Raw genomic sequence first — 26,122 nt, forward strand, 5'->3', positions numbered from 1 at the left:
ATTGACAGTCTACTGCGAGAACAGGATGCTGAACTAGAAGGGCCTTTAGTCTCATCCAGTAAATCCCCTCATGTTCTTAACGAAAAGATCTGATGTCCTGGATGACCTGTTCAGAAATGCTTCTGTGGTGGAAAGCATGGCATTATAACCAATAGAGTTTGGTGAGCATGTTGGAGTGATTATGTCAGGAACCTGTTACTAGGGTGAACCTGTCAGCTACAGTTTCTTTCGGCTTATCATTTCCCCAGTACTAAGTTCAGTTCTCCACATTTTCACATTAGTTTGCTCCCCCCACTCCACAAAGAGCATCGTGAACATTCAGCATTTCAGTGTGAAATTTCTTCCAATATACACATTTTTGCAAAGCAAGTTTCTCTAACACAATGCATTTTATATGCTATTTTCACCAACACCCTCATCTTTATGCACCCGTTATTGCAGTATATTCATTTTTAAAAACATATTTTTTGTTTGGCGACCCATACGGCAAAATTCAGAGAAGTGTGCATGGTGTTTCAGAAAGTTTGTATTAGGCTTGGTTTTGAATGTGAGCTGAATCAAACTTTCCCCCTATTCGTACCTGTGGCTCTCCAGATGTTGCTGGACTGCATCATCCTTGACTATTGGCCATGACGGCTGGGGCTGTCGGGTGTTGGAGTCCCACAACATCTGGAGAGCTACGTGTTCCTCTCACCCTTAGGCTAAAACAGGGTTCCCCAAACTTGTTTTTGGACTAAAACTCCCATCATCTCTAGCTAGCAGGAACAGTGGTCAGGGATGATGGGGACTGTAGTCCAAAAGCAACTGGAGACTCAAGTTTTGTAAACCCTGGTTTAAAGGTACATGATGCCACAATTTTGCTAAAGCGAAGCAGATCTAGAGTTGCAGATCACCAAATAAAGGCTAGCTGATGCCAAGCTGGTGTTTGTAAAGGACACTGTAGTAGTCTGCTTCAAAACTATTGCTGTCTGCATACTGGAAGTCACGTTGACTGATTCAGACCTGGCTTTTGTCTCAGAACAAGCACCACAGGTATGGCAGATTTGCCTTCCAGGAGGAACTTCATGTATCCCGCATGAGCATGTTGATCTCCTTATTGCTTCTCCCTTTCCTTTTTCTGCAACTGTTCCTCTGACCTTTACCCACCCTGTGTTGGAATCTCCAACAGCCACAGTCAGCAGAGGAGTAGAAGCAGCTTACACAACAATAAAGACTGAAATGTGATAACTCCAGGGGCCAGAAAACCAGAACCAGCAGTGCAAACTCCAGGTAAGCCTGTCTGGCAGCATTCTGCCACCAGCCCGTTCTTCGGCCATAGAATGGACTGTGCTTTGGTATGCGATCAAAGGGAAGTACAGTTCTGTGATAAACAGCAGCTCTCTTTGGGAAAAGTACACATAACGTGACTGTTAAAAAGCAGCACTACTAAGCCTAGTGATTCTCTGGCAGGAAGTAACCATTTGTCCCTGCCTCACATTAAGACGAATGGCAATCTAATCCTAAATGTTTGCGCTCCTTGCCTACTTGCAACGCTGAAGAAAAACACTCCAGACTGATTCCAGCTAGAAAGTCCAGACGTTACTGGGGCACACATTAGAATGTGACGCCATACAGGTTGGATTGGGCACTGACCCATTCTTGTTCTATTATGCCAACATGGCATTAGATCGTGAACTTCGTTAAGAACTAAGCTGGCAGAGAAGTGACATGACCATTGAGGACTTATAACAAAATCCAGTTATGCAGAATGACAACCACATACTTGGCTGCTTAGTCAAATACCACACCACCTTGTTTAAGCTGCTGGAAAAATGCAGTATAGCTGTTTTTACTCAGCAATGAAGAGAAACAGCTTGTGTTGTTGATCAAGTGATCAGATATTGTGAAGGTGGGATACTGAGAAGCAAACATCCGCATGCACACAGCAATGGGAAGTTTGTTTGTATGTGTGTGTGTGTGTGTGTGTGTGTGTGTGTGTGTGTTATTAAAAAGGGCACATTTCCCCATTATTTTCCAGCAGTAGACAGAGGGTCTAAAGCAACCTCATCTTAGATAAGTCCCCAGTAATAATAGCTGCCTAGGTTTTCATGTAGTAAATCAGGGCTGCCTTACAGACTTGCTATTTCATTTGTAAGTTACCAATTTAGCTGTTAAATCTGCAGTTCACTTTTCTGGTGTGGGCAGTGTTGAGTGCTGAAATAACATTAAAATTATATTCAAAGTCAGGTCCTGTTGCTTGAGAATCCCACTGTGGAAGGATGCTATCATTTTCATCACAAGAATGTGAAGACGCAGATGTTTTGTTGGGATTAACTAGCCAGTTTTGTCCTTGAAGGTTTCCCTCCAGCATAAACTTTTATTTGTTCTCATTTTTCAGCTTTTGAACACAAAACCAATATACTTGGATCACATGTGAAAGAAAGCTCCATTTGTCCTAAACATTTCTGTCTTTCTTATCTTTTAACTCCACTTTATTATTAAAGATTTGAAGAATAAAATATACATGAAACAGGGCAGGTGGTATGTTCTTGGAGCTTACATGTGGATGGGGGGGAGGAGAGAGGAAGCTTTCATCTTAGAACATTCTGTACAAGGAACAAAATATCACAAAAAAGGAGCAAAACTTGATGTATGTAGAACAAAGTATCAGAATGGACCAGTTCAAAAATATTCCTTGTAAAACCAGTTTTGCCCTCATGTCACGTTAGTAAGCTTAACCTTCTAGTGAACTCCATGAACAACATATTTAATTCAAGAGGAGAAAAAAAATGTTAAATTCTTCCACTGCCAGGTTCCGCTGCTTTAAAAATAAAGCTCTCCAAAGCAAAAGTGACAACAAATATTACATGGGCTGGTTGAGGTAAGAACCACGGGAAAAGGTGTGAATACCAGTGATCAGTTGAAATAGGTAGCTATGAAAACAGCATCACACATGTAGTTTACTGATCACCACAGCAAAGCAGGCTAACCCGATTCAATCTTTATAGCGAAAGGGTGATATCCGACTAGCTCGACTAGTTCATGGATAAAGTTGTTTGCTGTATACATGTAAGGAGATCAATGGTCCATTAAAATAGTTCAAAACATTACAAAAGAAAGAAGATCTGACACACAAAGCAGAGGAAATTATAATACTTGATGGAGCATTACATCTTGAAACCTACTTGTTCCAGACAACTGGCTTCAGATCAGTTGATGCATTTGGAGCCATTTCTTCCTCTTTTGCTCTTTCTGGGAGTAGCATACCCATCCAATGATGTTTTAATGTACCCAAAGTTTTGGAATACAGAGCAAATTAAAAGGCAACTACCCGTTTTTCATCTTGCAGGTATTAGACCTGCTGTGTTTGAAATGGGGGTGTGGGGTGGGGAGCATTGTGGTGAAGAGGAGAAATCGTCAGAACTTCCATAGAGAGAAATATATTACATAGACATCACATTTTAAAGAAAAGAAAGTGTCAACTCCAAGGAGGACAGGTTGGTAGGATACTGCTTCTTTAATACTCGATTCTGCTCCAGTAGAACATGGTACAAAGAAGGACCCAAGTCTGCAAGAGAAAAAGAAAACAACAACTCAGGAAGGACCACACCTTATGCCATTGCAACAGCTTACTTACGCAGCTTGCCCAGATTTCCCACCCCAAAACTCTACCAGCCAGAGGGACAGCCCGAAGTCAGTCTGCACAAACAACATAATTATGTGGAATGGAAGTAACTCTGGGCTGCATCTACTATATTTGACCCTGAGGCCCAGTTTCTGTGGGATGTTTGACCACAATGGAGAAATACAGATGAAAACCAATGCACTGGAATTAAAAAGGAGGAGACCTATATGCTGAAAAGCAGCAGCAACAAGAGGTTTTCATAGGAGGCCCACCAAGACTCCCGGGCTATTTATTTTTTACAATTCTGTTTATCTTCTAATAATGTTAACGTTTTAGTACTGTTTCCATCCAAAGCAGAAAAAAACTATCTGTCCCTTGTTGTGGCATAGCTACAATCTATTTTCAGAACATTCAAGACATTTCCCATTGGATAAGACAAAAAGGAGGGAACAAAAGTTTGGAAGTGGAGTGGAAATCAGGTTGAGGTGCTTTACCACTGACCCATTCCTTTTAGAGCTTGGGGGGGGGGGAGAGAAGATACTGATGCCTTCTACCACACAGACACCCTGGCCCAATTCCTGCTAGATTCCTATCCTACAATATTTGAGAGAGAGAGAGACCATTCCAGATGCCTGAAGCTATTAATTAATTTGCGGGTCCATATTCCTGCTCAGCCCTGATCTCTCCATCCCCAATCCCACATAGGTCATTTCACGATTTTATTTCTCTGTGATTATCATTTAGGATGGGGTGGGGAACCTGTGGTCCTTGCACCAAATGTGGCCCACCAGGGGGTTCATCAGACCACACCCATCTGACAACTTATGTGATATCTGGTGATTGACAAATGGGCACCCGTGATCTGATAGGATCTAATAAAGATCTGATCCAAAAAGGTTCTTCACGCCTGATTTAGGTGATTTGTATACCCCATGGGAAGTGCAAATATTTGCTAAGCTATAGTTTTATCTTATGAGAATTATCTTAACCACCCATAGGGCTCACAAACTCCCACTCCCCCTTCTGTTGTGGCTGCATTGATGAATCCTAAAGCTTCCACTTCTATTGTAGATCAACCAAGTCTTGCCATGTCATCTGAACACAACAAACTATGGTTTGCTTTAAAAAAAAAATCCAACTTCAAACCATTATTGTTAACAAAACATAGTTGAGCTGAACTACAGTTTAGGGTTTGAGTGAACAGCTACTCGAAATTGGTAGCAGAAACTTCCAGTCTCTTCCTTTCAGCTGTGCTGGATGCAAAGAGAAGAAGGGGCTGGCACACAACCCAAAATTTGCAGTGGCTCCTCCATGTTTTTGTATTACGTGCGGACCAGTCTGTGCTGTCCACATACCTGTGATTAGGCAATAACCCGTCTCCCGGGTTTATTCATAGTCATTTTACTGTCTCCCTAGAGGTCATTTCACATTTACACTGCTGCTGGTTACACCAGTTTAGGCACTATGTAAACATAGGTTGGTATTGCAAGTGTCCTGAAAGGATAGTCCAAACGAACTGGGTACTCGAAACAAGTTTTCCCGGATGCAAAAGGCTTATTTGACCTTAGCTGGCTCAAAAAGCTTAGTACTGATCAACCCATAGGCATTGTTCCAAAATAGGAAGAAATTTTTAAGAGTTCTTCCAGCAACGTCTTTCAAGTAATCAAGCCATATTATTTATCTATAATTCATTGATAACCAAGTGACATTGGTTGTATAGCACTAGGCTACAGAATAATATGAAGAAAGAGACAGGTCTCTGCCTCAAGTAGCTTACGATCAAGTTCTAAAATGGCAGGAGGGTGGAAGAGCAGCAAGAGTAACAAGGGATGAACTAGTTTCAAAGGGGAATGAGTGATAAGGAGTTAACATGCCTCCTCTTAGCTGTTGCGTCTGTGCAGGGACCTACTGTGCTTTGTGGTGTGTGTTTGTGGTGTGTGTTTGTGTCATTCAAGGTAAAAATCCTGCCAACTGATTTCTACCAATAGAGAAAACTAGGAGCTATAATTCTAGAACCACTGTGTATCATCATCTTCATAAACTGCTACACTGAACATATTACAAAAGTCATCAGGTTCTGACACCATCAGAAGTCAGTATTAGTTCAAATATGTCATTCATGGCAGTTAAAGCTTTCTTAGGAAAATGAAGTGAATGTATGATTGAAAACTTGGAAGCAAAGGCAAAAGCTCAATTAGCAAAAAAACCCAACAACTTAATTTTTGTCATTTCAATAAAGAAAACTGTGGATTTTAATAAGTCCAAATGTCCAGGAACTTTATTCTTAGAAGCCAGTGGGTGGGGGAGAGGAAGATGATGGTGATGGAGATTTGTGCATCCTTCACCCCAAGGTCCCAGGGCAGGTTAAAACAATTAAGACACCACGTTTTTAAAATTGAAAACTCAGGCATAGCACCTGAATATGTACCATTCTGAACTGAGAGAGTCCCCAACAGATACAGAACCAGTTTCATGCTTTTGCTAAATAAGAGGTATCTTACCCAACATGCAAGACATTACAATTAGATACTCACAGTCCAGCACAGAATGGCGAAACCAAACCAGGCAACACCCCAAGCATGTCTGTCCATTGGGCCAGAGATGATTGGATAGCAGCCCTAAGTAATCAGAACAAACCAACAAGAGAATCAGTTTCAGGGAACCAAGGCATCATTCCAGACATCACAGGCTTTAGTTTAGAGTTGGTGAGCTTGTCTAGAAACTCTACAGCCTCAGGTTAGCTCACTGTTTCCAGTATTAAGCCTTGGAACGAGGACTGCAGCAGCTAACCTGAAGTCCAAACATGCTTTCAGGGCCCACTTTGTAAAACACAAAAACAAACTTTTTAGCACTCACACGGCTTTGCTGCTATGTCTCCCAACTGCTGTACACACTGCACATGAGAGTGCATCAGCCACAAATAACAAGAACAACAACAACAATTTATTACTTATACCCCGCCCATCTGGCTCGGTTTCCCCCTGGACACAGAATTGACCTGCATCTCCATGGACAGCTGTGAGTCCAAAATGACTCCCAGGCTGCGCACCTGCTCCTTCAGGAGCACAGTTGCCCCATTGAGGACCAGGGAGTCCCCTACACCCGCCTGCCCCCTGTCCCCCCAAAAAACGTAGTTCTGTCTTGTCAGAATTCAACCTCAATCCATTAGATGCCATCCATCCTCCAACTGCTTCCAGGCAGTCACATAGAACCTTCACCGCCTGGTTCCTATTTAAAAGAGAGGTAGAGCTGGGTATCATCTGCATCCTATTTCCCTGCCCCTGTGCTTTCTATTACCCCACCCCAAATAGAGAGCAGGAAGAAATAATCTTCTTCTTCTTCTTCTTCTTCTTCTTCTTCTTCTTCTTCTTCTTCTTCGCAGCTGCAGGGCTTCAGCCTTTTATAACACTTTTGGATTTCAGCACTTCACCAACATTCTGGGAAGTAAATAATTGAGATAAGCATTTCAATCGCCTCCCAAAAAGTAAGACAAAGAAGGTATTCTTACGTCTTTATGGTAATAGCCATCCATCCCCAGTTTGCAGGCATCCACATTGATTGACTTTCCTAGAAGATCCATTACGCAGCACTGGCGTGGCCAAGGAAAATCTGCATCTTGGTTCCTTATTCTGAATACAGAGCTATATGTTTGCCAGTCTGATGGGCCAACCACACCGCAGCACTTATTCTGGGTTTAAGAAGGAGAGAGAAAGTTGCTCATTAGGGTTAAGGCAATTAAGCACCTCGTGCGACATTCAAAAACTAGAGAGAACTTTGCTGAGAAGGAAAGGAATGTAAAATAATGTAGGATAGGCTGATATTCAGTTAGGGACCCCATGCTCTACAAATAGTGAAGCTACTAGAATATTACTGGAATCTTCAGCTGTGGTCTCCTGTCCTCCCAAGTGAGGCCTGCCTGGCTCCAACACAGACATACCTCTGAGCAGCAGCTTAAGACTTTCTCCTTCCCTTGGGTATTTCATGGAATTTCATCCAGCTGATACAAAGCTTTATGTTAGTGCTGCACTAGGCTGCTGAAAAGTCCCAGAACATTCCCCTTACCCAGGTGGAAGCTGGTGTTTTATGTTTCATATATTAGGTTGTTGAAATTTTCCTTCCCACCTCCACCATGGTTGTTGTTTTTAACGATTTTAAAACGTGATTGTAACTGAGCAATCCAGCCCCCCATGGCACGGGGTAGGGTGGTGGGTGGAGCTGATGTTTACAGAGATGTCCCTCTAATCAGCTTTCCCAGCTACCCTGGCTACCAAGAGTGTGGGCAAGACTTCTGCCGGAGGAATGCCTTGAAATGGGGTGTTTCAGAGGCAGGAACTGGGAAGGGCTGAGCCACACTGAGATCCTGACTTGGCTACAGTGCCATTGAGTAAAAGCTTTTGACCATATGGCTGCACCAGCTCTAAATTGATGTAGTGAGCCTTAACTTTCTTACCTGGCAACAGTGCCACCTTCATAAAGCCCTGGCATGAAGGTGGGGGTGGATTGCAGCCTTTGTCACCTAAAGACTGTCCTATGTTATGTGACTTATTAATATATTATTATATTTATATAAATTATAAGAACATAGTGTATGTACCACATCAATGGGCTATGTTTATTACAGCTTGCTCTGACTAGTAAATCCTGTAAATTCACCTGTAGATATCAAATATTTTTGATATTTCTAGGCCACCTTTCCAGGGCACAGATGCCATCCTAAGATGGCTTACCTAAAACATAATAGAATCACATAGTTGCAAACAAAAGGAGCCTAACCATACATTGCATTCAAAAGCCTTCAGGTCTTGGATGAATCCTTTTCATAATTCTATTCATCTGAGTGGGATTCGCATGGAAGGCATGCTTAAAATAAAACTGGCCTATATTATCCCCAACTATTCAATCTGGATCAGGATAATTAAAGCTGGATCAAGATAATTTCATTCATGTGTGGAAAGATGGTGCATCGTTCCAGGAGACATAGAGAGAGCAGTAAAATATCTCAAGGAGTTTTAAACAGAGGTGTCTACTCTAAGCCATTTATAGGCCAGTTCAAATCCAATACATGTATTATTATTATTATTATTATTATTATTTAATTATTGACTTTATATACCACTCTATACCTGGAGGGTATACTTGCAATAACAAACACCTGAGTTCAGCTGGGTTAATCATCCCAGGATTATAGTTTTAGCCAAGTTTAGCTACTACTGTGCTAAACAAAGTTATTATCGTTTTATACCACATGTTCATTGGCCCAGATTCATCTAAGTTGTTGGGCTAGCAGAAGCCAGCTTAATGTTTCCTGCTGGCACAATGGGACTTTGCTTCCCACAACTGCTTGGGAGGGTCAAGAGAACCCCAATAGCAGCATGCAAAGGAAGGAAAGGGGAGATTGTTCTGTCTGGTAAGCAGAAATTACTGTGATGGTGGAAGAATCACCTTAGCACGACTATGAGTTCCACCCATTATTTTTATATCTGAAGAAAATCTGAATGTGTATCAGTACAGCTGGGCTGACATACGGAAGTTGGGTAATATGAGTTTAAGAAGTGTTGAAAGGTGGTGCTTCTAATACTGGGCAGTAGCAAGATGTGGAAAGTCATTGTTAATACACTGACCACTCTCAAAAACATAACCCTTCGCCTTCCCCAAAGGAAGTGTGCACAGCAACATAAAAGTAAGAATAAACAAATACACTTAAGAATCCAACAGAAGCCTTAGAAGGGATTTAGCAGCATTTCATTATTAATATTCATACAAAACGTAGGAACCGTCCAGCAAAAACTTGTTTGCTCACAGGACAGAGGAAAGATGTACCTACAGAAGCATCAGACTAGAGAGTCTGACAACATTTAGAGCTGTATTCTTAAGGCTGGAGCAAAGATTTACAAAACTGCACCCCTCATCATTACCTCCAACATGAGCCGATCCCACGTCCTGGTGATACCTTCACTCTTCCATTTGTCGTCATTGTTGATGGGGTCTGGATTCTGGTATTTCTCCAGCATTTGCTTCAAGAAGAGATTGGGGGTGAGCTGCATGACAATGAGAGAGGGGTGTATGAATGTCAGCCAGATTTATTTTGGGAGAAAGAAAGACTCTCAATAGGACCGAAGCCTCCACCCCAAGTAATAACCAACAGAGGCTACATTCCTGGTGGAACGCCCTCCCATCAGATGTCAAAGGAATAAACAACTATCTGACATTTAGAAGACATCTGACGGCAGCCCTGTTTGGGGAAGCTTTTTAATGACTAATGTTTTAATGTATTTTTAATATCCTGTTGGAAGCTGCCCAGAGTGGGTGGGGTATAAGTAATAAATTATTATTGTTATTGTTATTGTTATCATCCAGACATGGTATTTATTGTGTTTGTTTTACTAAGTATAATGGTAGCACTTCTTCTCCCAATTTCTAACATTTCTTTCACACTGCAGAATCTGTATACCACACTATGTCACATTAAATCTTATTCAGACCAGTAGGTTACTACAGTGTGAAAGGAACATTAGAAATTGGGATTGCCACCTCCTTTCAGCAGCTGTTGAGGGGAGGGGGTGATCCTGTAAGGCCTTGGCTGAATCCAGTCAACAGCCCTTTCCAAAACTCCCCTGGTTTTCCAGGTTTCCAAGCTTGCAAATGTTTTTTTTTTAAAGAGGAAGAAGAAGAAGGAGAAGGAGAAGAAGATGAAGCAGCAGCAAACAACAGGGGAATGATAACAAAACTTGCACTATCTTCCACTTAATTTCTAGAATGGCTTTTACATGGTGTGAAAGCTTAAATGTAATGTGGGAATTAGTAGGGAAATGGAATAAACTGCTGTGTAAATGCAGAGATACCCTTGACCAGACTTTGACAGAGGATTACATCATGAGGAAAGTTCAAGGAAATAAATAATGAACAGTTTGCCATTCATTGCTGCCTAAACATTTGTTAGGAAATGGCCAAAATACTAAAATTAAGTATCTCCAAATTACTTGATAATCTAACAATTTATATAATCTAATAAAACCTAATAATACTTCAGAGGCCACAGGTGTGGGCAGGAAGCTCTCTTTTCCATTTAAAAATACTTGCAAGTCTCCCACATATTGATTGACTTATACTATTTCTATGCTGCTTTTCGCTCAAATGAATCCCAAAGCGGCTTACAAACAATAAATAATATGATAGAACATAATAAAACATCATAAATATAGCATAAATCATAGAGAAAAAATAACAAATAATCAGTTATATATCTTCTTAGCCATCGTGTTCATTCTGCTTAGAGCCTCATTCTTGTAGAGCCATATGCCTTTGGCAGATGTGCAACCAAGGCCCAAGCTGTTTTAATTTTATTAATTTATTGCTAAACCACCCTTCAGCCAGAAAGATTCTGGGTCAGTGTACAAACAGACAGAAATAAATAAAATTCATCCATACCAAATACTTTTGTACAAAACGCCTTCGTATAAACTGTAAATGGAGAGGCAACAAAATCTGTGAGGCAGACTGAGGAAACACAACCATTTAAAACAAGCACCCCCAAACTTGGCCCTCCAGATGTTTTGGGACTACAATTCCCATCATCCCTGACCACTGGTCCTGTTAGCTAGGGATGATGGGAGTTGTAGTCCCAAAACATCTGGAGGGCTGAGTTTGGGGATGCCTGATTTAAAATGTCTGGGCAGATCAAAACGCCTTGTCCTCATGCCAAAAAGATTGTAATGCCGGTGCCAGTTCAACCTCTTTGCGGAAGTCCTTCCAAGTTGGGTCCCCACTACAGAAAATGGCCTCCCCTTCCAACATTCATGATGTACTTTTGCTAAGGAAAGCACCAGCAGAAGGGCCTCCGCCAAAGATTTTATCCTTTTCACCTCAAAGATGAAATTGGGAAGATCTGAGAGAATGAGAAACCAATAGCGCAGAGTACTTACAAAGTCTCGGTGCACAGCTGCTGTGATGCTGGAGGCAACTTCAAAGGCAAAGACTATCATCAGCAGGATGATATACTGAAAATAAGCCAAAAACACAACACCATGTCAACAAAGGATGCCACGTACACTTAGCCGTCAGGTTTAGATCCTTGAGATGAAAAGGAACACGTGATTCTTGGGGTAGGTTGCTAAGCTTCTACTTTTTCCTTCTGAAAAGGTAGATTAAGAGCAGCCTGCCAGACCAGGCCAAAGACCCATGTAGTACAGCATCCTTTTATCACAAAAGCCAACCAAATGACAACAGGAACCCCCAAAGCAGGACTGGAGCAAAAGAGTACCACCCCCCCATATCCCAGCATAATCCCCCCTAGCATTCAGTGGCATACTGCCTCCAAGAGTGGAGGCGCTCATTATTTATTTACTTAAACAATTTATATACTGCTTAGCTACAACTGCTTCCAAGCAGTGTACAGAAAATACACTAGAAGAAAGGTAAAAATTAAAACACCTGCTGGAATAAAAAAATATATATATATGCCTACAGCAGGTGCTGGGAGGGACCCTGTTTGAGCTCAGCTGGAAGGAAGTTTCATAAAATTGGGCCCCCAATTCCAAGTGCATGATTCCTGGTGCAAACGAGCCATGTCTCCAAACCATAGGAGACCACCCACAGTGATTCCCACAAAGACCTCAGTGATCTGTTGGGCATATAAGGGGTTAGGTGGTCCTTTGCTCTGAAAGATCTTTCTTTCCATCAGTCCTATAGCAAAAAGTTGTAAATCTTGATTCTATACTGCAAAGTAATTTCCACCTCATGCCCACTCCATCTTCAATAGGAAGATCTGTTTGGGGTATTAAAACAACAACAACAACAACAACAACAACAACAACAACACAGTTCCTCCTAAACAAGGATGAATTCGTGGATCATAATAGCTACATCACCCCTTTAAAAAGAGATGTTTCCTTACACAAGTGTCCTTCAACTTGGGGTCCCCAGATATTGTCTGAATGACAACTTCATCATAAGTCAATTTAGCCATGGGCATGGATGACAGGTGTTGCAGGTAGACAGTATCTGGGGGCCAAGGCTGAAGAAAACTGCTTTACACTACACTAAGATTTCAGTCATAGTGAACTGGAAGATTTTTCCTCTCAGACGAGAGACTCATGGATACAATTCCTACGGTGACATCCTCTTTTCTATTCTTTTTTGCAGTTGTGCTTTGTGGAATGATAATGCAAAGTATCTACTCAGAATAATATGTCTCTCGCTTTTTCTGCCATATCTTTCACAATGATTGACAGCAAACTATGCACACATATCTATAATTGAATAAGTTTCTACTTCTTCTGTGCTAGAACTGCAACAGAATGGAAGACAAAACATTAAGTTTCATTTGTGCACAATGTCCCTGACACTCATGATTATTCCATTTTCTGAGACTCTGCACACATAGTAATGACTAAGTTGCCAAGGAAATACTCTCTCCAACACCCTTTTTACCGTTTAGGAAATTCCTTTGTGTGCAAAAAGTCAGAAATATACTGACCAAACTCTTAGAGAATGCTGAATACTCTTGGTGACTATCCAACTTACCACCAATAGCATTGTCCTATTTGACTTCACGACACCAACAATACCAAGGACTGCCATACAAAAGAAAGAGAAGCCAGTGAAGATCCCAATCCAGGCAGCACCATAGATGTCGTCATTGTCGGTAGCTTCCAGCAATGGATAAAGTGTTGGCTGATCTGACACGAAGAATATACACTCTGCCATGAGTGCAAGGCCACAACACTGAGAAGACACAACCAAACAGACATGTGACTGTCAACCCAAGGGTGTTTGCTTGACCCGAGGACAAAAACCTGAGCCCATATTAAACACACAATTCAAAAGTTTGGCTCACTCATCTACTACTAAGGGCACCCCATATCGTCCAACGCTCGTACAAATTTGTGATTGCAATAACCACACATTGCTATCTACGCTTCTGCCACATGACCTGTCACAGCTAATTCTCCATCTTCAGATTTATTGCAAAGAAGCTAGGCAACAGTTAACACGGCAATAGTTTTCTTGCATTGTCCATTGCTTGTGTTTGAGTTAAATGCTGCTTGATGCCTCCTGTGCCAGCACCGCCCCCCACCTGACATATACCAGATTTTGCTGACCTCTATCCTACACAAACACCTTGCTATTCTTCTCCTTTTACTTCTTTGAAGAGTGAAATGGGAGAGGTGCCTTCAAGGTTTTTTTGACAACCCTTCTTGCCTTGCCAACAAAAATATATTTATGCATTAAATATATATATCTAAAAACAATGTTGATTTTTTTAAAACAAAACAAAACACACACACACACACAAAAATTGCATTTACAATCCTTAGAGGAGGGAATACAGTGGTACTTTAAATGTAACAAGACTATTGGGGATCAAAAATGTGGATCTATACTTTCATCTGTCTTTGCAGCCATAATTGTGATACCTTCTACTACACAAATGCATATGTATTGATGGGATAATTTCAAGAGACATACATATCACTGGAAAAGTGCTTCCCTCTAGAAGTACATTTAATTAATCTATGAGGGACTGCATCCATGAAGTAGCCAACCCCCATACTATACATTTCAAGTCCACTTACCCCCATGACAACATTCCCCATGATGAGCAAGCCTTGGAAACATCGTGCACCAGTATCACCTTTTGCCATTTTCAGTTTGCTGTTCAACCTAGAAGCAAATTACAGATTTATCAGCGCTGTAGGTTCTCCCAAAAGCTTTCTGCCTGCCCTCCCACCTCTGCCCTTGAAAGCAAGAACAAGCACACACAAACTACTATGATATATTGAGAAAGAAGCCTTGGAAATTACATCAGAACAAACTATCCACATAACTTTTTATTTGGTGTACCTGTAAGCAGGTTTGTACATTCTTTCAATACCTACCCATGGAAAATGGAAAGTTTCATCACAGATATATATGATATATGTATACATTTGTGGAATTTAAAAGGTAACTCAGAGATCATTTGAGAACTGATAAAAAAGTAGAAGACAGAGCAAACAGAGGCTATATCTTTTATTGGAGCAAAGGCTGTTCAAAGTTATCTAGAAGGGCAAGCAGAGGAAACGGAGCACACATGAATCTGATTGCAGTGTAAATCAGGGATGGGAAACCAGAGGGCTTCCAGATTATTAAAAACCATTGGACATGCTGGCTGGGACTGATGGGAATTGGAGCCCAAGAACACCTGGAGAGCCATAGCTTCCCCATCCCTGGTATAAACCATACCTAGGAAAAGAAAGTTTCATGAATCCCACGGGTGTCCTCAATTATCCAAATGGCCAGGCACAAAAGGAAGAGAATAGACAAAATACATCTGGCTATACCTGATGCTGCAGTCACCAAGGTGCCCTTTGAGTAGAACCGTTCAGTGGGGTCAGGGGCCGATCAACTATGAAACTAATGAAGTTTAAGCTTCTGGTCCTAATCCCAGATGGCCCCCAGAAGCGACTTAAGTCCACACTGCTTAAAAATGTTGGGTCTAGTACAACCAATTTGAGTTGCACAACTCAAATTGATTCTTTTTGTGTGTATATATTCCCAAAGTTTGAGAGTCAGCAGCACAGATGTTGTAAATGTGTAGTGATCTATAAATGCAGGTTCAGACTGATTATATTTCTTGCAATGCCACATTTGGAAGATTACACACACACAAATACACAGGATACACAAATACACAAAATGTCGCAGTGTGGAATAGCCTTGTTCAGTGTTCTAGTCAGTGGGCCATGCCCTCCATTGGGACACTCCATTCCATTACCCTTTCCATCTGGTTTGCCATCTCCTCCACCCTGGTCAGCATTCTGTAGCCACCAAACAAGCCCATGTGTGTGGCTTTAGGGTTGTTTCCTAAATATCTTTTTTGTACTTCTTCAAAACTTGGAGTTTCCCCAAGCCTGCCAGTACCCCACTTTTGTGGATATTGTTCACTTTTGTGCATATTATTCTGTAAACTGCCCTGAGACCCCCAGGTATAGGGAGGTATATACAGTCAATAAATAAATAATAAATAATAAATGGTGGAATTTTGACTAAATAAGCATTGGTACTCATACCCAAACATCAGAAACAAGAGGAACGATGCAGCCCTGCTTCAATTTACAGTCACCTTCTAAAAAATAAAAATAAAATACAATGCTTTTACATCCTCCCACTTCTGTGAAGTCTAAAGCTGCATCGTGCGTGAAGTGTTTTCATAAACTTGTCGCACCCGTTTCCAGTCTAGGAGGCGCCTTCTACCTTGGGCTATGGGTTCTGCTGCATAGCTGAAAATGTCATTGCCCATTTCACGCAGATTGCCTGCAGCGAGTCTGACCCAACCTTCCCAGGGAGAAAGTCACACCCATGTGAGACACTAAAACTATGCTTCAGCATCTGTGACAAAAGAGGCACGGGAAGATAATGTGAAGAGCCAGTTGTAGCTGGAACATGAGAGACCAGGAGAGTCACATTCCAGTTGCATTTTTGAAAGTTCTGAGCTCTCGACTGGGCACCCCAGGAATTCTTAACGGAATTCAAATACCCTCAACACAAAACTCTGAGATGCTACAGACAGGGGCAAGACAAGCTCCTCCTTCATGTCCTGGACAGCTGGATCTCACAGTCCTTTGTGTATAGGGTTTGAACATCTGTAGTGGAGAACCTGGCACACTCGTGTCAGTTACCTTTCAGATCAGGGTTATAAGTCATGTTGTGAGCCTGCAGGATACAGCAGTCTGCCTGCCTTAGAAGTTCACCCTTCCATGCATGGAGGGTTTGTGAGGTTGGTCACATGAAAAGAGGGTAGAAAATTTTTCACATGCTATTTTACAGGTGTGAATTTAGAAATAATTGCTATGATTTGACTATTTCGATTATATTCAGAGTTTTCTGACCACATTAACTATTTTCTGGCCACAAGGCAGTCAGAAGCTTTGGTTCCATTTAGGATGAAGAGCAGTTTGATGTATTGTCCAAGCCCAGATAAAATGGTTCATCTTAACCATGATTAGTGAAAACAAGCCAACTTCAAACCATAGTTTAGAAGCCAGCTTGTTTTCACAAACCATAGTTAAGATTAACCATAGTTCAAAGTTATTTCAACACAGCAATGGTTTAAAGTTAAAAGTTAATTCAACATCGTGGTGAATCTAAAGCAGAAGTGGAAGTTTCCAGTATCCTCACTATGATACTAGAGGAAGAGAGTGTAGGGAAGAGAGACAAACCTGAGGTTCTTTCTTGAAATGCTAAACCATGTTTTACCATTATGTATGAATGCTTTCATTATATGATGGCTAACATAGGTTTCACTCCAAATCCACAAATGTATAGACAGACAAAAGGCCTACTGAATAACACAGTTGCTGCCAAGTAGTAGTAATACATGGGATCGTAATCTTTAATTTTAAAATGCTTAACTTCCTACTCTTCCCTAAGCAAGTGAAATCTGCACCACCTCCACTGCCCTTAAAATTATTGAGATCAGATAATAGTTTCCTTCGTGCCACAGAGGCTGGAATGCCCCTGCTTAGACCAGTTCCTCAGCCAGTTGAACAGGCTTCTTTATCTTTCTCTCAGAACTAATATCATATTAGTTTATGCATTTATTGTCCTCAAAACACACACACACACACACACACACACACACACACGAAGCTTGCTTTCAGAACTGGAGTTCTGATTTGCTCTCAGCTATTTGCCCAGGTCTAGTGCAAAAAATGAAATGAAGCCAAGCACGTATTAAGGAAGCAGCTGGTATGAAATAAAAGGTAGAATGTAAAAGTACAACAGGATGCTATGATGAAGAAAAGGGTAGCCAAAGCCCAGGTGTCACCTGCACAGCACCCATGGGCACCAAATGTACCTGTCATATGAAAGGTCATATCCCCTTGAAAATCCACAAAGCACGAAAGACAGCTGGCTCTCTCTACTCAGTAGCTGTTTGGATTGATCAGTTTCTCTTATATGCCTCCATGGCAACCATTTTGTGATTGGTGCCAACAGAAATTACTCAAAATCGCAAAGGAGTCCACTGGCCCAGGAAGGTTGACACCCCCTGCCACAGCCTATAGCAGCGCTGCCAAACCGAGCACCGTCCAGATGTTTTGGATTACAATTCACATCATCATGGGTCATGGTCAGAGATCACGAGAGGGGTAAGTCTGTCTGAAAGATTTAGAGGGCATCAGGTCTGGGAAGACTGACCTATTTCATTTTTGTAAATTCTAAGAGGGACAGTTGGGTTTATTGGGTGGGAGACATAGAATTCTGTGGCATGATCTTGATGCACATTAAACCACATCTAGGGAAAAGCAGCATTAGGCGGCTTCCATACTGACAACTGATGCAGGTGGCGCTGTGGGTTAAACCACAGAGCCTAGGACTTGCTGATCGGAAGGTCGGCGGTCCGAATCCCCGCGATGGGGTGAGCTCCTGTTGCTCGGTCCCTGCTCCTGCCCACCTAGCAGTTCAAAAGCACGTCAAAGTGCAAGTAGATAAATAGGTACCACTCCGACGGGAAGGTAAACGGCGTTTCCGTGCGCTGCTCTGGTTCGCCAGAAGTGGCTTAGTCATGCTGGCCACATGATCCGCAAGCTGTACGCTGGCTCCCTCAGCCAATAAAGCGAGATGAGTGCAGCAACCCCAGAGTCAGTCACGAGTGGACCTAATGGTCAGGGGTCCCCTTTACCTTTATCTTTTATACTGACAACTGCCCTGAATTGTTATGAGCCAGATGGGAAATCAAACCCTCTTATGCTTGCCTGTGGATTCGTGGAGTGCACAGTCTAAAATTCCTATGCAAACAAGTGGACCAGGTGGCAGCCCGGAGGATGGAGAAGTTTTTGATCCAGCAGTTTATAATTTTTTAAAAAATAAATGGTGTCAGGTATGTGCGCCACTTGTGGAAGTTCACAGAGCTATACTTGCTCATATTAGACTAGCAGGTAAGAGATGCATTGCCAGCCAAATAAAAGGCAAGTCCTCATTACTCATGCCTTTCCCTTTCTCAGGTCACCCTGTGTCATTCTCCATTAACAATTTAGAGACTGTAAGCTCCTATAGGAAAGGGTTTGTCTTTCGAGTGTCATGTTAGTCTAATTCCCATGTACAGCAATAGCACTAAAGGACAGTTCCAGGTTTATATTAGATCAGAAGAATGAATAGCTGCCATGGTATGTGTGGTCCAGACATCACCCCTTCAAGAGAGATTATTATACGGTATCTACAGGAGTCCAAGATATTCCATCTGTCTCTGGAGACAATGGAGGAGTGAGCCTTTGGGAGTAAAATAAAATTGCTTGAAGGCTACAGTGCGGCTGTAGAGACTAATATGGAAGAGACACGTTTTGTTGCATCTGGGGATATTATATGTGTTTTACACAAAGAGTTCATTCAAAAGAAATGTAGGTTTTTATTTTTATTTTTAAAGGCTTTTTTTCTACAGCCTTTCAGGTCCTGGAAATGCTTTTATAGCACACTCTTGTGCAAGTTTACTCAGAAGGAAGTCAGTTAGATTTAGTGGTGCTTTCTTCCCAGTATGTATGTATGTATTGCTGCCTTGGAAATAATATTCAGCTATTAGTGTTCCTATACAGGTGTTTCATAGTCAGGGGCTGAATTTCACCCTTATCAATACTTTTCACTCTGTCTCAGATAGTCTGCCAAAGTTTTTGCCACAGGATTGTTGGTTCAAGAACAACGCTTGCTGAAGTTCTCCGTTTCACCTCACTGTTAACCAATTTTCAGGGCAGGACATTGGCACACCAGATAATACAATATGCCTACTGAGAGGAATTGAAGCATAAAATAAAAGAAATAGAAAGTTTCTCAAGATTGGCAAAGTGCTCTCCTACCCTGTGCACCCGCCCAAGACATGACGCATCCATGCCGTAACATGTCCTCAAGCCATTTCATGAGGACCACACCTCTGTTTCTTCAGTGAACCCTATTAAATTTTCTAATGATTTTTCATCTGATGGTAGAGAATGCTTTGCCCCAAGGCTCCATGACATATCTATATTTAGGGAAATGGGAGACACTTCACTTTTATCTATGGCATCATTGATCAGTTTCTTAGTCATATTTAGCATTTCCACCTGTCGATTTGAATTTTTCATTGTGGACCTTTTATTACAAAAGCAGTGGGGATGTGGCAGTGAGAAAGTCAATCATTCAGATTATATATGCATCTTAATGCCAAAATAGGCTTCAAAGTATGGCTTCATCAATTGTATCAATGGTGTAGGTATTCACTAACACCTTATACACCAGCAGGGCTTCCCCCCCCCCCACCAGCCAAAACTCGCTGGAACTCAGTTCCAGCACCTCTCAGGTGGGCACCATTGCCATTCTAAGAGAACAAGGGTTCTTCAGTCTAAGAGTTCATGGTAAATTCCAGTACCTCTTTTTCTAGAAAAGTAGCACTGTACACCAGCAATGGTTTTATTTATAAAAAGTATTTATATATTGCTACATCGTGAAACACCAGGGCAGTGTGCATCAATAAAACATTGTTGTTGTTGTTGTTTAGTCATTTAGTCGTGTCCGACTCTTCATGACCCGATGGACCAGAGCACACCAGGCACTCCTGTCTTCCGCTGCCTCCCGCAGTTTGGTCAAACTCATGCTACACTGTCCAACCATCTCGTCCTCTGTCGTCCCCTTCTCCTTGTGCCCTCCATCTTTCCCAACATCAGGGTCTTTTCCAGGGAGTCTTCTCTTCTCATGAGATGGCCAAAGTATTGGAGCCTCAGCTTCATGATCTGTCCTTCCAGTGAGCACTCAGGGCTGATTTCCTTCAAAATGGATAGGTTTGATCTTCTTGCAGTCCATGGGACTCTCAAGAGTCTCTTCCAGCACCATAATTCAAAAGCATCAATTCTTCGGCGATCAGCCTTCTTTATGGACCAGCTCTCACTTCCATACATCACTACATACCATACTGTTAAAAGTAGTATCAAAATTATCAACAAAGTGACTGGCTCAACAGTACTGTAATGTTTTAAGCAGCTGCAAAAAGGTTTTCAATAAACGCTAAAAGTGAGTATGGCTGCCGATTGCCTGCTGAAAGTGTGTTCCACAACATGCCTATCTTCTGGTCAAAGCCAGTCAGGCCTCTGTGCCATGGGGAACGACTAACAGCTCTCCTCCAGATGATCTCAGTGACTAAACTGGGAACTAAGGGCTCAAGTGGTCCTTAATGTATCCTGGACTCAAGTTGTTCATGACTTTGTATATCATCACAAGAGCCTTGAACGTGGCCCGCTAGCCAACCTGGCCCAGGACATTTTGCCGCTTCAGACAAAACACAAAATGCAACCCCACTATGGTGGCAAGTGGGCACAGACATGCAGCGGCAGTATACTCTTCAGAGGCTGGATCTGCCACCTGAGCAACTGCCTCACCTTGCCTCTTGGGCAGGCAGATTCTGCCTGCTAGCATAGGGGCAACCAGTGCAGACATTTTAGCAGAGGTGTTGCCTGTGGTCAGCTACCTGTCCACATCAGCGGTCTAGCCACTGCATTCAGCACCAACTGGAGCTTCCATATTGAACCCAAGGGCAGCACCACATACTGTACATTGCCATAATCCAGTCCTGAGGTTACCAGTGCATGGGCTAAAGTGGTCAGATGGTCCTGATCCAGAAATGGCTGTAGCTGGTAGGCCCAATGAAGCTGGTGAAAGGCATTCCTAGCCACATAGGTCTCTTGCGCTTCTGATGACAAATACATATCCAGGAGTATCCCCAAGCTTTATTCCTGCCCCTTTAGAGGGAACACAACCCCATCCAGAACAGGCCTGTCTTCCAGACACAGAAACCACCTACCCACAGAGCCTCCACTTTCCTAGAATTCAGACGCAGTTTATTGTCCTTCATCCAGTTAATCACGGCTTCCACAGCTTCAACTGATTTAGAGGTTACAGAGAAACAGAGCTGGCTGTCATCAGCATGCTGAGGTCTCCATGCTCCAAAACTCCCAACGGCCGCTTCCAATGATTTCATAAATACGTTAAATATTTACCGGAGACAAAGTGGTGTCCCATGGGGTATTGTCGGCCAAGGGGTGGCAAGGAAGGACCAGACATTTTTTATGTATGCAACAACAGCAGCAAGGATACTTCTCGCAAAACACTGGAAAACTCAAGATCTACCCACACTGGAAGAATGGCAGATGCAACTGATAGACTACATGGAACTGGCTGAAATGACCGGCAGAATTCGTGACCTGGGAGAAGAGAGGATTGAGGAGGATTGGAAGAAATTTAAGAACTATTTACAAAAGCATTGTAATTTGAGTGAATGCTAAATAAGATGCTAGACTAAAATAACTGAGCACCACTAAATTTAGAAGTTTCTAAGAAAATAAGTAAGACTGTGAAAACTTAGCTCCTTTCGAGAATTATAAGATTATGAAACATAGAAGGGATATAAGAATTTAAATAAGATGATAAATTGCTGACAAAATGTTATAACGATGAAAGTGGGAGCGGGAGATGTGAGGAAGTCCAAAGAAAATGTGAAACTATGTTAAGACAAATGTTACATTGTTTATTATGTTTATTTTTTATTGTAAAACCCAATAAATTGCTTTAAAAAAAACAAAACAAAACAAAGTGGTGTCCCATGGAGCACCACAGCACAAGTGCCACAGGATGAGGAGCACTCCCCCAGTGTCACTATCTGGACTCAACTGCACAGGTAGGCATGTAATAACTGTGCCTCTGATAACTCGTTTCACACAGCCCACCTAGGAGGAAACAGTGGTCAAAGACCTCTGAGAGATCAACACAACTCCCCTTCTCTCTCTTTTGCTAAAGGTCATACATCAAGGCAACCAAGGCTGATTCAGTCCTGAAACCAGGCCGAAATCCAGATTGAAGTGGGTCCAGAAATCAGAGTTATCCAGGAACACAGGCAGTTGCTGCGCCACCACTTTCTTCCCAAAAGAAGTATGACCAGGTGTGGGTGATTTTGTACATTTTGGGTTGTCTTGCTTTCTCATTTTTCCCCACAGTTAAGCTCAGTTCTTCACAATTCCACAGCAGTTTGTAATTTTAAAAAGTCATCATAAATATTCACTGGCATTTCCATATGAACTTCTCCTAATATACATATTTGCATGCAAGTTTGTCTACTATATACATTTTTTTACAGAGCAATATCCCAGAGTAGAATACATTTTCATATACTATCTTCACCATGTAATTTTTGTGCATGCTTATTGGCTGGAGAACTGTGTGCAGAATTCAGAGAGCTGCAAATTTGGAAGGATAGCTGTGTTTCTGTTCTCACTCCCCACCCCCGAAAGTGCAAATTAGGTAGGCTAGTGTTTAAATGAGAATAGAATCAAGTCTCTCCCTCAACCCTACTGGAGACTGGTTGGTAGTCATTGCACAATGTTGGATCCTGGTTGCACTTTTTAAAGAGTAGGTACAGGCACTCCACTGCCTCCTTGAGGGTGGCTGGCACCAAAAATGCAAAAATGCATTCACAACACCTTGGAGCAACCTTGCCACCCTCCTCTGACCAGTTTCAATCAGCTAGGATGGTTGGAGTTTCAGAGGGCACATGGTCGAATGCATTCCTGTGGTTATCCTGTCCTCATCAACTGGAAATGATGCCCAAACACTGTGCCTGATGGTTTGGCAGTTCTGTTTTGGGGAAGTGATTATACTACTTCTCCATTGTGCTATAATTACGTATTATCTCATTTTTTATACACACACACACACACACACCCCAACACAGCAACACACACAAATACACTCCAAACAAGATTTTGAGGTGCTTCAAAGACCATCAACACTGCCTTGAAAAGGGTGGGGTTTTCTTGATTTTAAGAGAGCATATCTGAACATTTGCAACGCAATTGCAAGAGTTAACAACACTCCCTTAAATACAACCCTTTTAAATAGGTGGAGTCGTGGGGGTGGCATTCAGCCAAGTTTTGCACAGAGTAGACACACTGAAATGAAAGAACATGACTAAGTGAGATCCATTAATTTCAATGGTTCTACTCTTCGTAAAACACCCCCATGCTTTCGAACATCTTTTTTTTAAAAAAAACCAACATAAAATTACAACTATCCAGCCACACAATGCTATTATATAAATAAGAACAGGCTTGCTAGACAAGCAGAAATATGGCAGAAATAACAGTAATCAAACACATTTTAGAAAATAGGAATGAACCATCTGGGGTGGGATGTATGATCAGAGCAAAGCTGTGTCATAGCACAGTTTGCTAAGCTGCAATCTGATGCACACTTACTTGGAGCAAGCCCCATAATATTCCGGGGGGCTTCCAAAAAAAGATGAGTATCTGAAAAATTTACACTCTGGGTTTCCCCTTATGATTCATCAACACAAAACAAGCAAGCAAAACAAGAGGCTCATCTTGAGACAACACAGATTCACCGTACAGGTCAGAAGATTGCAATGAACCTAATTAAATAGCTCAAAGCTTCTCAATGCACTGAAGACTCCTTCCTGAAAGCTGTTTTGTTGGCTGCCCCCTTCAAAATACTACAAGGGAAAAACTGAAACACTCCTTACAAGAACTTTATGAAGAGTTAACTAGGCAGAAAGCCTGTGTGTGTGTGTGTGTGTGTGTGTGTGTGTGTGTGTGTGTGTAAGAGAGAGAGAGAGAATTTTTGATTAACTGAACTGAACCGGGAGAAACTCATCCTTTTTTATCTTGTGCTTGTTCACAGAAAATGAAGGGAAATGCAAATCCTTAACCTGTACTGCTTTCCTGCCTCTTAACAGTGCAATGCTAACCAACTCTACTCAGAAGTAAGTCCTATCAAATTCAGCAGTGTTTTCTCTCAGGTAAGTGGTGTTATGATTGGCCCCTAACTTGGTATCAGCATTAAGCAGTGATACACGGAATGATATCATCATTGTAGGAAACAGATGAAAAGTTGCAAACTCTTACCCTGTGCAAAAACTGCTCAAATCCCATGAAATTCATTCTAACTATGCAGAGAATGGCAACTTAGTAAGCATTTATCAGAAAACAGCAGCAAAGAGATGATGCATTGTTTTAATATAATAAGCAACAGGTCCGAACATCTATTGACTTAATAAATATTTTTAAAATAAAGGACCTTAGCATTCAAAGACATAAAAGGAATGCAATTTATAGACACAGAAAACTCACCTTGCACCCTCCTTATTCCACTGCTGGATCCCCAAACACACCTACAGTACTGAGGAAAATCCCCTCTCAATCAGTCTTTAAAAGAGCCCAAGGCAACGAAGTAAAATCGCCTATGATTGGTGGGTGCACATATCACATGAGATTGTCCTTGATCTGGCTAGACCTGTTCTTCGATTGCAAGAGAACCCAAGATCCTCCGATTGTACTGGAATGTTGCGCACAAACCCATTCACCAAAGCTGGTGGTGTTTCTGTTATTGCATTCTGTCAAGCGTGACCAGGTGACTCATCCATATGCAATCTTTAAAGTGGCTAGGCAAATAAAAATAATGTACAAAGACGTGCAAAGGGATGTTAACATTGTTACTAAGCGTACATGAAGAAAAAAGTGCACATCGTCGTGGAAGAGATAAGAAAACAGAATTTTAAAAATTTGTTTTGCCTAGAGGCAAGATGATTTTAAAAAATGGTGTTTAAGATTTCGTTTCCCTACCTCCTACAAAAGAGGGACGCGGGTGGCGCTGTGGGTTAAACCACAGAGCCTAGGGCTTGGTGATCAGAAGGTCGGCGGTTCGAATACCCATGACGGCATGAGCTTCCGTTGCTCGGTCCCTGCTCCTGCCAACCTAGCAGTTTGAAAGCATGTCAAAGTGCAAGTAGATAAATAGGTACGACTCCAGTGGGAAGGTAAACGGCGTTTCCGTGCGCTGCTCTGGTTCGCCAGAAGCGGCTTAGTCATGCTGGCCACATGACCCGGAAGCTGTATGCCAGTTCCCTCGGCCAATAAAGTGAGATGAGCACTGCAACCCCAGAGTCGGCCACAACTGGACCTAATGGTCAGGGGTCCTTTACCTTTACCTCCTTCAAAATGTTCATGTATCTCAGCTGAAGTTCTCTCTCTCTCTCTCTCTCTCTCTCTCTCTCTCTCCCTCCCTCCCTCCCTCCAGCTGAAATCAGTTCTATGTGTCCTGACACAATTCAGAGATGTTTAGGCTTTATATAAACAAAGTCCTTGAATTTGTAGTTGCAGTGTGAGCAATAAGGTCCCAATGGGGAGAGGTGAGACTGTTGAGGTTCTGAAAGAACAGGTCATAACGAAATAAAATCCTGTATTAAAACTCAGAATCATAGAATTGTAAAGTTGGAAACAGCGGCGTAGCGTGGGTTGTCAGCACCCGGGGCAAGGCAAGTAATTTGCGCCCCCTAACCCGGGGCAAGGCAAGTAATTTGCGCCCCCTAACCCGGGGCAAGGCAAGTAATTTGTGCCCCCTAACCCCTAACCTGCCGCCGCTGCCAGCTTCTTCTTGCTGCTGCCTGGGCTGGGCTGGTGTGGTGTACATGACAGGTGGCCATCCAACCTCTGCCTAAAAACCTTCCAAGGA

General features: G+C 42.1%; 1 protein-coding gene across 3 annotated transcripts; it reads right to left on the reverse strand.

Moving 5' to 3' along the window:
- Positions 1–2,336: 2,336 nt before the first annotated feature.
- UPK1B (uroplakin 1B) lies at positions 2,337–25,010 on the reverse strand. Of its 3 annotated transcripts, none has more exons than XM_081004208.1 (8): positions 24,742–25,010; positions 14,179–14,266; positions 13,127–13,327; positions 11,527–11,601; positions 9,520–9,642; positions 7,113–7,292; positions 6,139–6,222; positions 2,337–3,547 (listed from the first exon to the last, which is right to left on the reverse strand). In XM_081004208.1, the coding sequence occupies exons 2-8, from the start codon at positions 14,245–14,247 to the stop codon at positions 3,497–3,499; spliced, it is 783 nt and encodes a 260-aa protein (XP_080860334.1). In that variant the 5' UTR covers positions 14,248–14,266; positions 24,742–25,010; the 3' UTR covers positions 2,337–3,496. The 3 variants fall into 3 exon arrangements, with proteins under 3 accessions (XP_080860334.1, XP_080860336.1, XP_080860335.1); XM_081004210.1 differs by lacking the exon at positions 24,742–25,010 and adding an exon at positions 23,851–23,905; XM_081004209.1 differs by lacking the exon at positions 24,742–25,010 and adding an exon at positions 17,442–17,483.
- Positions 25,011–26,122: the final 1,112 nt, after the last annotated feature.

This window comes from Podarcis pityusensis, assembly GCF_964106645.2.
Source record: "Podarcis pityusensis genome assembly, chromosome: 4".
Lineage (NCBI taxonomy): Eukaryota > Metazoa > Chordata > Lepidosauria > Squamata > Lacertidae > Podarcis > Podarcis pityusensis.

Bases quoted from the DNA above. Each gene is read 5' to 3' on its own strand.
- UPK1B (XM_081004208.1), bottom strand. From the start codon at position 14,247: ATGGCAAAAGGTGATACTGGTGCACGATGTTTCCAAGGCTTGCTCATC. The intron at 7,293-9,519 runs GTAATGATGAGG...TCTTAAACCCAG, and splicing joins GGGATCGGCTCATGTTGGAG to AATAAGTGCTGCGGTGTGGT. The intron at 6,223-7,112 runs GTAAGAATACCT...CTGATTACTTAG, and splicing joins ATGGCTATTACCATAAAGAC to GGCTGCTATCCAATCATCTC.